The sequence below is a fragment of the Mustela erminea genome, chromosome 1 (assembly GCF_009829155.1).
Source record: "Mustela erminea isolate mMusErm1 chromosome 1, mMusErm1.Pri, whole genome shotgun sequence".
In the NCBI taxonomy this organism is placed as follows: domain Eukaryota; kingdom Metazoa; phylum Chordata; class Mammalia; order Carnivora; family Mustelidae; genus Mustela; species Mustela erminea.
In genome coordinates this window covers 6,277,311-6,290,959 of record NC_045614.1, presented here as the reverse complement: position 1 = coordinate 6,290,959, position 13,649 = coordinate 6,277,311, and the positions used below count along the sequence as shown (strand labels likewise).

The following is a 13,649-nucleotide window of genomic DNA, read 5'->3' as shown; positions in this document are numbered from 1 at the left end:
TTCTTTCACTGGCTGCAGTAGCCCCCTCCAGCCCCAGGAGGCCTCCATCTCACCCACTGCCCCACCCTTTATTCTAGGTCACCAAACTCTACAGAGGCAGCCAGCTACAAGACATATTCCACTCCTGCCTGGTCACCAATTTGACGTAAGTTGAGGAGGTTGGAAGCATTGGCTGAACTGGCAGCTTGCGGCTCTGAGCTTCTATCCTGGCACAGTCTTTGAGATGAAAGTCACTGACAAGCTCCCCATGCTCCCCCACATCCCTGTCAGCCATTTCTACCATCTCCTTCCATAGGACTTTGGGGAGGGGTAAGGGAAGGATTAACCTCATGGGGCCACCAACACTAGCATCCACCACCTTCTCCTCTTTGAGATGCTTTCAACAAAGATCAGCCCAATAATATTTCCTGTGGCCCTACCCCTGCTGAGCACTTTCATGCATGGTCATCTCATGGGATTCTCATGCAGCCCCTGTGAGATGGATACTATTGTGATCATCCCCATTGTTCAGATGGGGAAGCTGAGGCTTGGAGAAGGAAAGTAAACAGCTCAAGAATTGCCAAAATTTGGTTGGAACCCAGGTCTGTGAAGAATGGGTGGAAGAACTGAGACACTGGGGAACAGGAGGATCATGGGACACAGTGCCAACTTTGAGTGTTTCCAGACTTCAGTTCTTTTGTCTTTAAGATAGGGATAATTATAATGATAACTTCCACTAGAGTAATGGTGAGGGAATGTTTAAGTCACTTCCTAGAGGTGCTCCACAGATGTTCATTATTTTTATAGTTATTTGTTCTATTCCCAACTCGTGGAAACCTTGTGTTTTTGGTCAGGGTGTCTTCTCTAGCCTGGGAGATAATCTCTCACCTCTTGCCTTTAGGCCTTTGGGCCTATTAAACAAGAACTCAGGAGACACTGCTGGTGTTGAGTGATGGCTGAGTTCCATGGTCTCTGTCTCTAGGTTGGGCTCCATGTTGGTCACCGTCCAGGTACTGTTCTCTTCCAATGTGGACCCCAGCGTGGTGAAGAAAGTCTTTCTGGACAAGACCCTGAACGTCTCATCCCACTGGCTAGGGGCCACCTATCAGCTAACGGACCTTCATGTGACAGGTGCAAGATTGGGGGTTGATTTCATGGCTTGAAGAGATGGGGTTATGAGGAAGGAAGGACGGGGCTTCTCAGGAGCAGTAGAATGGATGGAGGCTCTGGAGGGGAAAGGGGGACTTTCTGGAGGCCCATGTTGATGACCCATGACATTGGATCATCCAACAGAAAGTAGGGAAAAAACATGCAGCAATTGCATGCAAGGAAATGATTATTTTTACTCATAAATCTTTCCAACCCAAAATGTGGAGTATCCTGAATTGCTTTCTTAGGCCCTCTGGCTATGACTCATACATTGATTGATTGAAGGACACATTTATTCATTCAACAAGTATGTCATGAAAGTAAATAGGCATCGATGATACACTGTGGAAACTGCTACAGAGAATTTCAAGAACCTGAGGGAACCCCAAGGAGGGACACACAGCCCATCTTGGAAAGTTTTCTGGAGGAAGTAATGAACAAACTGAGATGCGATGGTGAACATGACCTAACCAATGGGAAGAGTTAGGGAGTCGAGTTACATGTGTTTATATCCTAGAAGACAAAATATTTGGGGAGGCTCTAAGGAGTTTGGTGTGGCTGGAGCAAACACTTTGACATGGGAGAAGTGGCGGGTAAAGCTATAGAAGCAGGCAGGGACTTTCTTGGGCACTGGAATGGTTTGCAGAGGAATATAACAGAATTCTGCTTTAGAAAGCCCATCCTCTGGATGTTGTATAGAGAGTGGTTTGGAAAGGGGAGAAGACCAGAGGCAGCGAGACACATTAGGAACTTAGGTCAACAAAGGTGTATGACAGATGTCCCCTAGTGTGATCAGCACCTGCACTTGCCTTCTGTGCCCCAGAAGGGCCCAATCTCCTCATCCCCACATACTAGTGAGCTCTCATAATGCTTGGGGGAGAGTTGGTAGATAGAGAGATCAATGGATACAAAGTGGCTGGATGGATAGAGGGCCTTATGCAACACATCTTTAAAAAAATCCAGCTCAGGTCACATTGCCAGGAATAAGTAGACTAGCTGGAATGACTTTTTTGCTAAAATCTTCACCTGATTGGGACTATTATACCTTCTTTTTATTACAGAAGTGGAGCCATCAGCTCATCTACCAACAGACATACCAACAAGCAGTCCCAGCCCTGAGCACTTCCAGCTGAATTTCACTGTCACCAACCTACTCTATTCCCAGGACATAGCCCAGCCAGGCACCACCAAACACCAGCAGAACAAGAGAAGTATTGAGAATGCGGTGAGAATCCACTCCATTCCCATGTAGAGACAGACCTATGGACACTGGGTAGTCAGAGGGTGATTTTCCATAATAATTTCATAACAGTTCATGAAGATAGGTTCTTATGCCCATTTACAAATTAAGAAACAGATTAAGATTAAAATTAACAGATTAACAGGTTAAAATTAACAGATTAACAGATTAACAGATAACAAATTAAAATTAAGGCCCAGAGAGTTTCAGTAGCTAGTCCAGGGTCCTGTAGCTAAGGCATACTCTGGAATGGGATGTCCTTTGGTACACTTATCTGGGCTAGTGTTTGTTGAGATAAGAAAAAATAGATGGGAAAAAATAGAAGGGAAGTATGCTCAGTGGCTAAAAATTCTGCTGCCACTTGGCCTGGGATGGTGATCAAAGGAATATTGCCCTATCTTTCAGCTCAACCAGGTCTTCCGAAAAAGCAGCATCAAGAATTTTTTCTCTGGCTGTCAAGTTTTAGCATTCAGGTGAGTTCCAGCTCAAGATCTAATCACTCTGGAGACTTCTGATATCCTTTAAGTAAAAGTGTCCCCATTGTCATGGTCCCAGTTCTAGCTCTTATGGAAGATAGCCCTGGGAGTATTGCACTGTTACCTAAAAACCAACTTATTCCTAAACCAGTGAACCAACTGGCTCAGAAATTCAAGAAAGCCAGAGTAGACTTCAGCAGACCTGGAGGCACCTGATGTTGGGGCCATGCGATGTGGAGTAGAGCATCCATGCCTTAAGAAATTAGCCACTGAAGTCAGGATCCATAGAAGATAGGGGTGGCTAGAACCAGATGACTTAGAATCCAGCAGCCAGACTGTGCTGCTCAGTAGTGTAGCCACTAGTCAAAAGAGCCAATCCAAACTTCTCATATATCTACTGAGATAGGATTACATAGAAAATAGACCCCTTCGAAGTACACGATTTAGTGCTTTATTTGTAGAGTAGTACAATCATCCTACTATCTAATGGTGGAATTTTTAAAAATTATGTTCAGTTAGCCACCGACTAGTATATCATTAGTTTTTGATGTAGATGTGATGTAGGGTGTGGAATGTTCTTTAAAAAAAATACTGTCCCCATTAGCAGTTGCTTCCTACTCTTCCCTTAATCCACATCCCCTAGCAAACAATAATCTACTTTCTGTCTGTCTGGATTTGCCTATTCTGAACATCCCATATTAATGGATTCAAATACTATGGGGCCTTTTGTGACCAACTTCTTTCCCTGAGCATAATGTTTTCAAGACCATCCATGTTGTAACACGTATAAGTACTTCATTCCTTTTTTTATGACTAAATAATATCTGTTGTATAGCTCTACTACTTTAAAAAAACTTTTATTTAAATTCAATTTAATTCTTCTCTCTGTTCAATCAGTTTGACTATTTTATATTCCTCATATAAACATACACTGTATTTATTATTAGTTTAAGAGGTAGAATTTAGTGATACATGAGTTGCACATAACACCCAATGCTCATTGCATCACAAGCCTTCCTTCATGCCCATCCCACAATTACCCCATCCCCTGCCCCAGTAACCCTCAGTTTGTCTCCTGGAGTTAAGAGTCTCTTACGGAGGCAAACCGTAAGAAGGTAAACCACTTTGCATTTATCCATTCATTCACTGATGAGCCTTGGGTTATCTCCACTTTTTTGTCTATTATGAATAATGTTGCTATGATCATTTCCGGGTAAGTTTTTGCATCAGCTTGTGTTTTCAGTTCTCTTGGGCATGTACATAGGACTGGTATTGTATGGTCATATGGTAATTCCAGGCTAACTTTTGAGGAACTACTGAATTGTTTGCCACAGAGGTTCTACCATTTCCCACTCCCATAAGCAATGTATGAGTTCCAAACTATCCAGATTTTTTATTATCCCTTTTTTTACTATAGTCATCCCAGTGGATGTGAAATGGTATCTCACTGCTGTTCCAATTTGCATTTTCCTAACAATTAGTGATGTTGAACTTTTTTAAATTTTTTTAAATTTTTTTTTATTTCTTTTCAGTGTACCAGAATTCATTGTTTATGCATCACACACAGTGCTCCATGCAATACCTGCCCTCCATAATACCTACTGCCAGGCTCACCCAACCTCCCATCCCCCGCCCCTTCAAAACCCTCAGATTGTTTTTCAGAATCCATAGTCTCTCATGGTTCATCTCCCCTTCCAATTTCCCCCAACTCCCTTCTCCTCTCTATCTCCCCATGTCCTCCATGCTATTTGTTATGCTCCACAAATAAGTGAAAACATATGATAATTGACTCTCTCTGCTTGACTTATTTCACTCAGCATAATCTCTTCCAGTCCCGTCCATGTTGCTACAAAAGTAGGGTATTCATCCTTTCTGATGGAGGCATAATACTCCATAGTGTATATGGACCAAATCTTCCTTATCCATTCGTCCGTTGAAGGGCATCTTGGTTCTTTCCACAGTTTGGTGACCATGGCCATTGCTGCTATATACATTGGGGTACAGATGGCCCTTCTTTTCACTCCATCTGTATCTTTGGGGTAAATACCCAGTAGTGCAATTGCAGGGTCATAGGGAAGCTCTATTTTTAATTTCTTGAGGAATCTCCACACTGTTCTCCCAAGAGGCTGCACCAACTTGCATTCCCACCAACAGTGTAAGAGGGTCCCCCTTTCTCCACATCCTCTCCAACACACATTGTTTACTGTCTTGTTAATTTTGGCCATAAATCAAAACCACACTGAGATACCACCTTACATCAGTTAGAATGGCCAAAATTAACAAGACAGTAAACATTTTTTTTAGTACCGATTGGTTATTTCCTATCTTCTTTGCAGAAATTTCTATTTAAGTCCTTTTCCCAGTTTCACACTGATTTTTTTTTTATTGTTGAGTTATCACCTTTTTTGTGTGTCCTGGATACTAGATCCTTGTCAGTTATATGATTTGCAAATATGTTCTCTATTTGTCACGTTGCCTTTTCACCTTCTAGGTACTACCCTTTGAAACACATCTTTAATTTTAATTTCATCTTTAATTTTGATGACTCTCAGTTTATCAATTTTTTCTTTGGTTGTTTGTGATTTTAGTCCCAAATCAAAGAAACCATTGCCTAATCCAAATTGACAAAGATTTACACCCAGCATTTTTTTCCTAAGAGTTTTATAATTTTATCTCTTATATTTAGACATTTGATTTTACTAATTTTTGTTTGTGTTGTGAGGTGCGAGTCCAACTTCATTCTTTAGTTTGTGGATATCTAATTGTATCAGTACCGATTTAACTAGGCTATTCTTTCCCTGTTATCTCAGCACCCTTGTTGAAAATCAGTTGTCCATGATTGCATGAGTTTGTTTATTTATGGATTTTCAAGGGTAGTATTTAATGGCTCATCAGTTGCATATAACACCCAGTGCTCATTACATCAAGTATCCTCCTTAATGCCCATCATCCATTTACCTGATCCTCCCTGACCCACTTTCCCTTATTTTTTATTTATTTATTTATTTTTTTTGGAAGGACACACTTTCAGAGCTCTCGGCCATTTTTTCTGACATCTATTTTTTTCTTAACTAACCGATCCTCAGATTGTTACAAGCCTTTGGTTAATTTCTAGACTTCTGAAAAAGTTTATTTTGACCATTCTTGCCAGTGTTTCAATGATTTTATGGATTTTTGGAAGTCCTTACAGCAAACATTTCAAAAATGTACTCCCCATGGCTTTTTATTTATAACCTAATTAAATTAAACAAAATGAGATATTTATTTCTTCACCCACACTAGCATATTTTAAGTGCTCAACAACAAAATGGGGCTAATAATGACTGTATTTTGACATTGCAGACACCAATGTTTGTATCATTGCAAAAGGTTCTTTTGGACAGGACCTAGAAGCAGGGAACCTGAAGCAAGGTAGAATTCAAGGTAGTCTTATTCATCCCTTTTGTCCTTCCAGGTCTGTCTCACACAGCAGCCACACTGGGGTGGATTCGCTGTGTAACTTTTCACCATTGGCTCGGAAACTGGACAGAGTTGCCATTTATTTGGAGTTCCTGAGGCTGACCAATAATGGCACCCAGCTGCAGAACTTTACCCTAGACAGAAACAGTGTCCTTGTGGATGGTAAGGTTTCTTGGTGATTGGGGCAGGAGTTTAGGGGTCCAACCTCCACATGTGGGGTCTTTCCTGGGAATCTAGAGACCTGGGGTTGAGTCAGCATTAAACATTTTTAGGCTTGTGGGATATGGCATATTCCCCCCGGGCTTTATCCACCATTGAGGGAGAGGAAGGTATACCCAGTGGGATATTGGAGACACTTGCCTTCTCAGAGATAGCTCTGTGACCTCAGGCAGGTCACTTCCCCTCTCTGGAATTCTGTTTCTCATCCCTGTACTAAAAGTCACTTGACCAGTGGTCAGTGGGGGATTCTATCTCTGAGCTGTATATGAACCAGCCTTTTCTCCAAGACAGGCTGTATAAAAAGACGACCTGTGTAAGAATGGACCTGACTTGGTCTACAGGTTGTAGTTTGCCAAGTTCTGCTCTGGATCAGCACCATGCAGTAGAACTTTCTGCAATCATGGAATCTTCTCTATCTGTGCTGTCCAGCACAATGGCTGCATGTGACAATTGTATACTTAAAATCTGGCTATTGTGACTGGCTTTTATAGTTACTGATTTTTAATGTTACCAAGGAACCAGATTTTTTAGTTTGAGTTGATTAAAATTATTTTTAATTTAATAAGCTACTTGTAGCTGCTCTGTATTGGACAGCACATCTATAAGAAGTTGGCTGGGGAGGGGCCATCCGGTAGAGTGACCTGAAACTCTCTCCCATGCCCAGTGGGTGCTATGTGTCCCTACCTTTGTGGGGTTTATGCTGCAGTTACAATGACAAGAATAGGCAATTGGAAAGTATTATTTGGTGTGAAATAATTCATACTTGGAAGTGGTCATCACAGAAGCTTTCCTGGAAAAAAATTACATTGTAGGTGAATCCTGGAAAATGAGTATAAAACAACTTAGTAAAGGAGAGGGGTGAATGTGTTTCTGGGCAGGGAAGAGAGCATTTGAGTGGGAATTTACAAATTTTCGAGACATCTCTTGGTCTTGCCAGCTATGATAACCCATTCTCCCCAAAACCATCATAAGATGGCCCACCCCAATTTCAGCCCTCCTTGCCCAGAGGTATGAATTTGATTAATTTATTACACTCCTTGGATTATGTAGCAAAGTGTCCTCATTTTTTAGAGAAAAATGGATGAACATTATGATTTCTACTTCAACATTTCAGGGAAAATACGAATGAAGCAAGGGTGGCAAGTGCTAACAATTTATACATTGGATGAAATATTGTTTTAATTGGGTAAAAATATGCATTGTTAAATCTAGATGATATATGTTTATGATATTCTATTTTTCTGTATATTTGAAAAGTCTTAAGAAGCATTAAAACAAAATTTAAAAAGCACAAAACACGCTCACATGCATTCTCCATTTCATTCATTTCCAGGGTATTCTCCCAACAGAAATGATGTCTTGACTGAGAATTCTGGTAAGTCTCAAAGAAGTCCCAGCCCAGGATGGGAAAGGAATGTCTTGATGCTGTACTTAACGAAAACCATGTGCCCAGAGTCTTGATAATGGTGAAAGCTGGACAACCCATGTCAGGGACTGTTAGGCACAGTGCAGGGAAAGCAGGAGCTTCTAGGGGAATGACAGGAGGTGACTCACACCAGCACTTGTCTCCCCAGACCTCCCCTACTGGGCCATCATCCTTATCTGCTTGGCAGGACTCCTGGTACTCATCACATGCCTGATCTGCTGCTTCCTGGTAAGTAAGTAGGGTTGCTTGTCTTTTTACTGTTAGGTTGTAAGAGTTCTTTATGCTTTATAGATATATGTCCTTTGCTGGGAATATGTTTTGTGAATTTCTCTCATAGTCTGTGTGTGTTTTGATTTTTCCTTTTTTAAATAATTTTTTAAATATTTATTTATTTGAGAGAGAGGGAATGAGCAGAGGGACAGAGGGAGACAGAGAGAGAGAGACTCCTCAAGCAGACTCCCCAAAGAGTGTGGAGCCTGACAGGGGGCTCCATCCCAGGACCCTGAGATCATGACCTGAGTTGAAGTCAAGAGTCAGCCTCTTAACTGACTGAGTCACCCAGTGCCCCTTGCTTTTTCCTTCTTTTGAACAACATAAGTCTCAAGGAAACATAAGTGAAAGTCATAATGAGATACTATGACACATGAGGATGGCTAAAATTGAAAAGATTGACTCTGACAAGTGATGATAAAGATGAGGAACTACTAGAACTCTCAGAGAATGCTGGTGAGAAATAGCTTGGATGCATTTTTATTTTTTTTTATTTATTTTCAGCATAACAGTATTCATTATTTTTGCACCACACCCAGTGCATTTTTAAAGGTTGTATATACCTACCCAGCCATCCTACTCCTAAGAATTCATGCAAGAGAAGTAACATTAAATTAAATAGTTAAATTAAATTAAATTTAAATTAAATTAAATAGTTAAATTAAATTAAAATGTTTATAGCAGCAATGGCCATGGTCGCCAAACTGTGGAAAGAACCAAGATGCCCTTCAACAGATGAATGGATAAGGAAGATGTGGTCCATATACACTATGGAGTATTATGCCTCCATCAGAAAGGACGAATACCCAACTTTAGTAGCAACATGGAAGGGACTGGAAGAGATTATGCTGAGTGAAATAAGTCAAGCAGAGAGAGTCAATTATCATATGGTTTTACTTATTTGTGGAGCATAACAAATAGCATGGAGGACATGGGGAGTTAGAGAGGAGAAGGGAGTTGGGGGAAATTGGAAGGGGAGGTGAACCATGAGAGACTATGGATTCTGAAAAACAATCTGAGGGTTTTGAAGGGACGGTAGGAAGTCAGGTACCAGGTGGTGGGTATTATAGAACACGGATTGCATGGAGCACTGGGTGTGGTGCAAAAATAATGAATACTGCAAATGGCAAGATTTCATTTCTTTTGATGGCTGCATAGTATTCCATTGTGTATATATACCACATCTTCTTGATCCATTCATCTGTTGATGGACATCTAGGTTCTTTCCATAGTTTGGCTATTGTGGACATTGCTGCTATAAACATTCGGGTGCACGTGCCCCTTTGGATCACCACGTTTGTATCTTTAGGGTAAATACCTAGTAGTGCAATTGCTGGGTCATAGGGCAGTTCTATTTTCAACACTTTGAGGAACCTCCATGCTGTTTTCCAGAGTGGTTGCGCCAGCTTGCATTCCCACCAACAGTGTAGGAGGGTTCCCCTTTCTCCGCATCCTCGCCAGCATCTGTCATTTCCTGACTTGTTGATTTTAGCCATTCTGACTGGTGTGAAGTGATACCTCATTGTGGTTTTGATTTGTATTTCCCTGATGCCGAGTGATATGGAGCACTTTTTCATGTGTCTGTTGGCCATCTGGATGTCTTCTTTGCTGAAATGTCTGTTCATGTCCTCTGCCCATTTCTTGATTGGATTATTTGTTCTTTGGGTGTTGAGTTTGCTAAGTTCTTTATAGATTTTGGACACTAGTCCTTTATCTGATATGAGGAAGTGGTGATGCAACATGGGGGCCTAAGTGGGTAGGAGAAGAATCAATGAAACAAGATGGGATTGGGAGGGAGACAAACCATAAGTGACTCTTAATCTCACAAAACAAACTGAGGGCTGCTGGGGATAGGGGGGTTGTGAGAAGGGCGGGGGGTTATGGACATTGGGGAGGGTATGTGCTTTGGTGAGTGCTGTGAAGTGTGTAAACCTGGCGATTCACAGACCTGTACCCCTGGGGATAAAAATATATGTTTATAAAAAATAAAAAATTAAAAAAATAATAATGAATACTGTTATGCTGAAAATAAATAAATTTTTTAAAATTTATATAAAATTAGAATAGACTAGAATCTATACAAAGACTTGTACACAAATGTTAATAATAACTTTATTTTACCAGCCAAAAACTGGAAACAATCCAGAGGTCCATCAACAGATGAATGGGTCAACAAACCCTGGTCTAGCCCCACAATGGAATACTAATTCAGGAATAAAAAGGAATGAATGACAAATACATGCACTGACATGCATAAATCTCAAAATAATAACGTGGAGTGAAAGAAGCTAGATAACAATGAGTACATAGTGTATGATCCTGTTTATAAACAAATTACAGAAGACAAGCTAATCTACAGGGATATCAATCAGATCAGTGGCTCCCTGGGAACGAGAATGTTTTTGCAAATGGCAGGGAAGGAGGAATTACAAAGGAGCAAGAGGACACTTTGGGGGATGACGAGCTTTCCTTGTCTTGATCGTGGTGATGGTTCACGAAGTTATAATCAGAACTTGTCAAATCATTTGCTTTACATGCATACAGCTCACTGTACACCAGTTAAACCTCGGTTAAGTAGAGGGTGCCTGTGTGGAGGGAGGGAAGGAGAGAATATGAAGGGGTATCAGAGAAAAGGGTAGAAAAACAGAGTTGAAGGGAAGAGAGAAGAGAAAGAGATAAAAGGACGAGGCATGCCTGAGAGAAAATGAAGTAGAAAAAGGTTGAGACACACACAGAAGGCACCAGGCATCTGTGGCTTTGGCCACCCTCATCCCTGAGGTCCCAGGCCATTCTTACGCCCTCTTCTTGCCCTCACAGGTAACCGTCTGCCGGCGGAAGAAGGAGGGAGGCTACCAGGTTCAGCAGCACAGCCTGGGCTATTACCTGCCTCACCTGGACCTGAGGAAGCTGCAGTGAGAGCTCTGCCTGGGAGCTCCAACAGGAATAACCTCATTGGGATAGGAATAAACCACATTGGTTGGACACAGTCTCTGGGCCCTTCTTGGCTTGGCCTCGGACTGGTTCACAGGGGACCAAGATGAAAGGTTTTCCCTTTCACTGACCCCTGAAGGGCAGCTGCAGTTCTGTCTCTTGGCTTCACACCATTTCCTCCCTCAGAGGCATCAGAACTGGCAAGAGACCCAGACATTGTCATCATGTAAAATCAACATTCCACCTCAATCCGAGGTTTCTCTTCCTAGAAACCTTGGAGCATGCCTCCCCTTGGCTCTGTGCCAACCACCACACCCATCTCCGTTCCTCCATATTTCCCCACCCCCAATGTTCTCCTGACACTGTCTCATTCTCGGAAGCTCGGGTTCACCAGGATTTCCAGACCAGTCTGCCTCAGGGGCTCCTCTCCCCTCATGAGTCCTCCAAGATGGGAAATGGTCCAAGAAGGAATGAGTGAGTCAGGAATGACTGTGCAATCAACATTGGGACTTGGAGCCGAAATGACCAGGTATCTGGGAAGCCTCAGTCCCAGAGAAATCTCAAGGCTTGAGAGACATGGTCTCTGCTTTGGATATAAAGTTAAATAACACTCAGTGGGAAAGAAAAAAATCTGAGGAAAAACTAGACAGTCTTTCTTTATCTTTCTCTGTGCTGACTCCAACTAGATAGAGCAGGGCTGCCCCCAGCAAGCACCTCCAGATGAGCACGGCGTGAGGCAAGCTGTGCTGTCTGTCCTGCTTTGGATTTGCGGGACTAATTGGCATGATCTCTACACCTTTTGCAGACAACCACAGCTGAAGACACCCAAGGGCAGAGAAGTTGCAGCAATGCCACCCTTTCAAACTTACTTGGTGTGAGAGTCATATCCTCAGTCTTAAACAGTCATTCTCTGAGAGTGCCTTCTCTGGAAATTATAATAATGATAACAAGAGCTATATTATTATTGATGCCTTAATCTCCTAAGCAACATGAGTGGCAAACTTTCCCAGCTGCCCTCACAGTCTCTAGCCTCTGCATGCCTTGTCTCAGCTAAAATTCACCATCCTTGAGAGCTGCATTACCATTTTATAGCTAATGATACAGAGGCTCAGAGATACTAAATAACCAGGAAGGAAAAAATTTACTACGAACCTAAGTTAAACACCTCACCACACTATCTGTTGAAGAAAAAGGTAAAAACACTTTCTGAAATACGGACAGACTCAACATTGCCCTGCCAGAGGCCTTCAGTGAAAGAACCAGTCAAGGATGTATATCAGGAAGCAGAAATGTGAACCCAGAAAAATGTAACAGGAGTGATGAGGGAAAGAAAAAATTCAGTGTATCTAAATCAGAATTAGTCTTCAAACAAGGTATTAAAGCACATTCTAAAACTCCAGATGAGTGCCTCATGGAAGAAAAGAGGATGGAATATTACTCAGCCATCAGAAAGGATGAATAACACAAAAATAATGAATACTGTTATGCTGAAAATAAATAAAAAATAAATTTTAAAAAAAGGATGAATAACCAACTTTTGCATCAACATGGACAGGACTGGAGATTATGCTGAGTGAAATAAGTCAAGCAGAGGAAGTCAATTATCATATGGTTTCACTTACTTTTGGAAGATAAGGAATAGCATGGAGAACAACAGGAGAAGGAAGGGGAAAATGAAGGGGGTAAAAATCGGAGGGGGAAATGAATCATGAGAGACTGTGGACTCTGAGAAACAAACCAAGGATTTTAGAGAGTAGGGGGGTGGGGGGATGGGTTGACCCGGTGATGGGTATTAAGGAGAGCACATATTGCATGGAGCACTGGGTGTTATACGTAAACAATGAATCTTGGAATACTACATCAAAAACTAATGACATACTGTATGGTGACTAACATAACATAGTAAAAAACAATAAAATAAAATAACTCATTTTTAGGTAAGATAGAAATACTACAAATATTATTTTTTAAAAACTCATTCTCAGAAACTGATGAACCCATGAGACAAAAGTTAATGATGAAAAGGCATTAAATATTACCACAGTTTGCTCAAGCAAATTGACAATTAAATCCCAATGAGCAATGTGGTTCAGTGATAGATTAATGATGCTGAAAACAGTCTTTTTTGACATCAGGATCCCCTAAAATGGCACCTCCATTTTTGGGAATCCAATTTCCAACACATAGAGATATTTAAAAAGTGAGAAGTCTGGTATTTCCTTGTACTGAATTCTGAATTAACATGCAACAAAGAACAGAAAAATAGAGACCTACAAACATACAACTTCTTTGAGAACATAAAAAAAAATTATGTTGGAATCTGTTGGAATCTTAACACAAACAGAATAGTCCATTTCAACCAGGCATGTTTTTACCCTGACTGTGAAGGCAGAACAGTAAATAATGCCATGACTTTGATCACTCTCTGTTGACTTTAAAATGTGAATAACATACAGAGTAAGAGAAGATAACAGTACCTCATGGAAAGGAAAGACCTCCT

At 41.2% G+C, this 13,649-nt stretch overlaps 1 protein-coding gene across 4 annotated transcripts in view; it reads left to right on the top strand.

Moving 5' to 3' along the window:
- The window catches only part of MUC16 (mucin 16, cell surface associated), an 86,139-nt gene extending 73,496 nt beyond the window's left edge, over positions 1–12,643 (top strand). For all 4 annotated transcript variants that reach the window (XM_032309933.1, XM_032309924.1, XM_032309944.1 and 1 more), the window contains 8 exons: positions 78–145; positions 962–1,110; positions 2,190–2,353; positions 2,774–2,841; positions 6,299–6,465; positions 7,856–7,897; positions 8,097–8,176; positions 11,036–12,643. In XM_032309933.1, coding sequence (XP_032165824.1) covers positions 78–145; positions 962–1,110; positions 2,190–2,353; positions 2,774–2,841; positions 6,299–6,465; positions 7,856–7,897; positions 8,097–8,176; positions 11,036–11,134 — 837 coding nt within the window. In that variant the 3' untranslated portion in view covers positions 11,135–12,643. The remainder of the gene's footprint in view (positions 1–77; positions 146–961; positions 1,111–2,189; positions 2,354–2,773; positions 2,842–6,298; positions 6,466–7,855; positions 7,898–8,096; positions 8,177–11,035) is intronic.
- Positions 12,644–13,649: the final 1,006 nt, after the last annotated feature.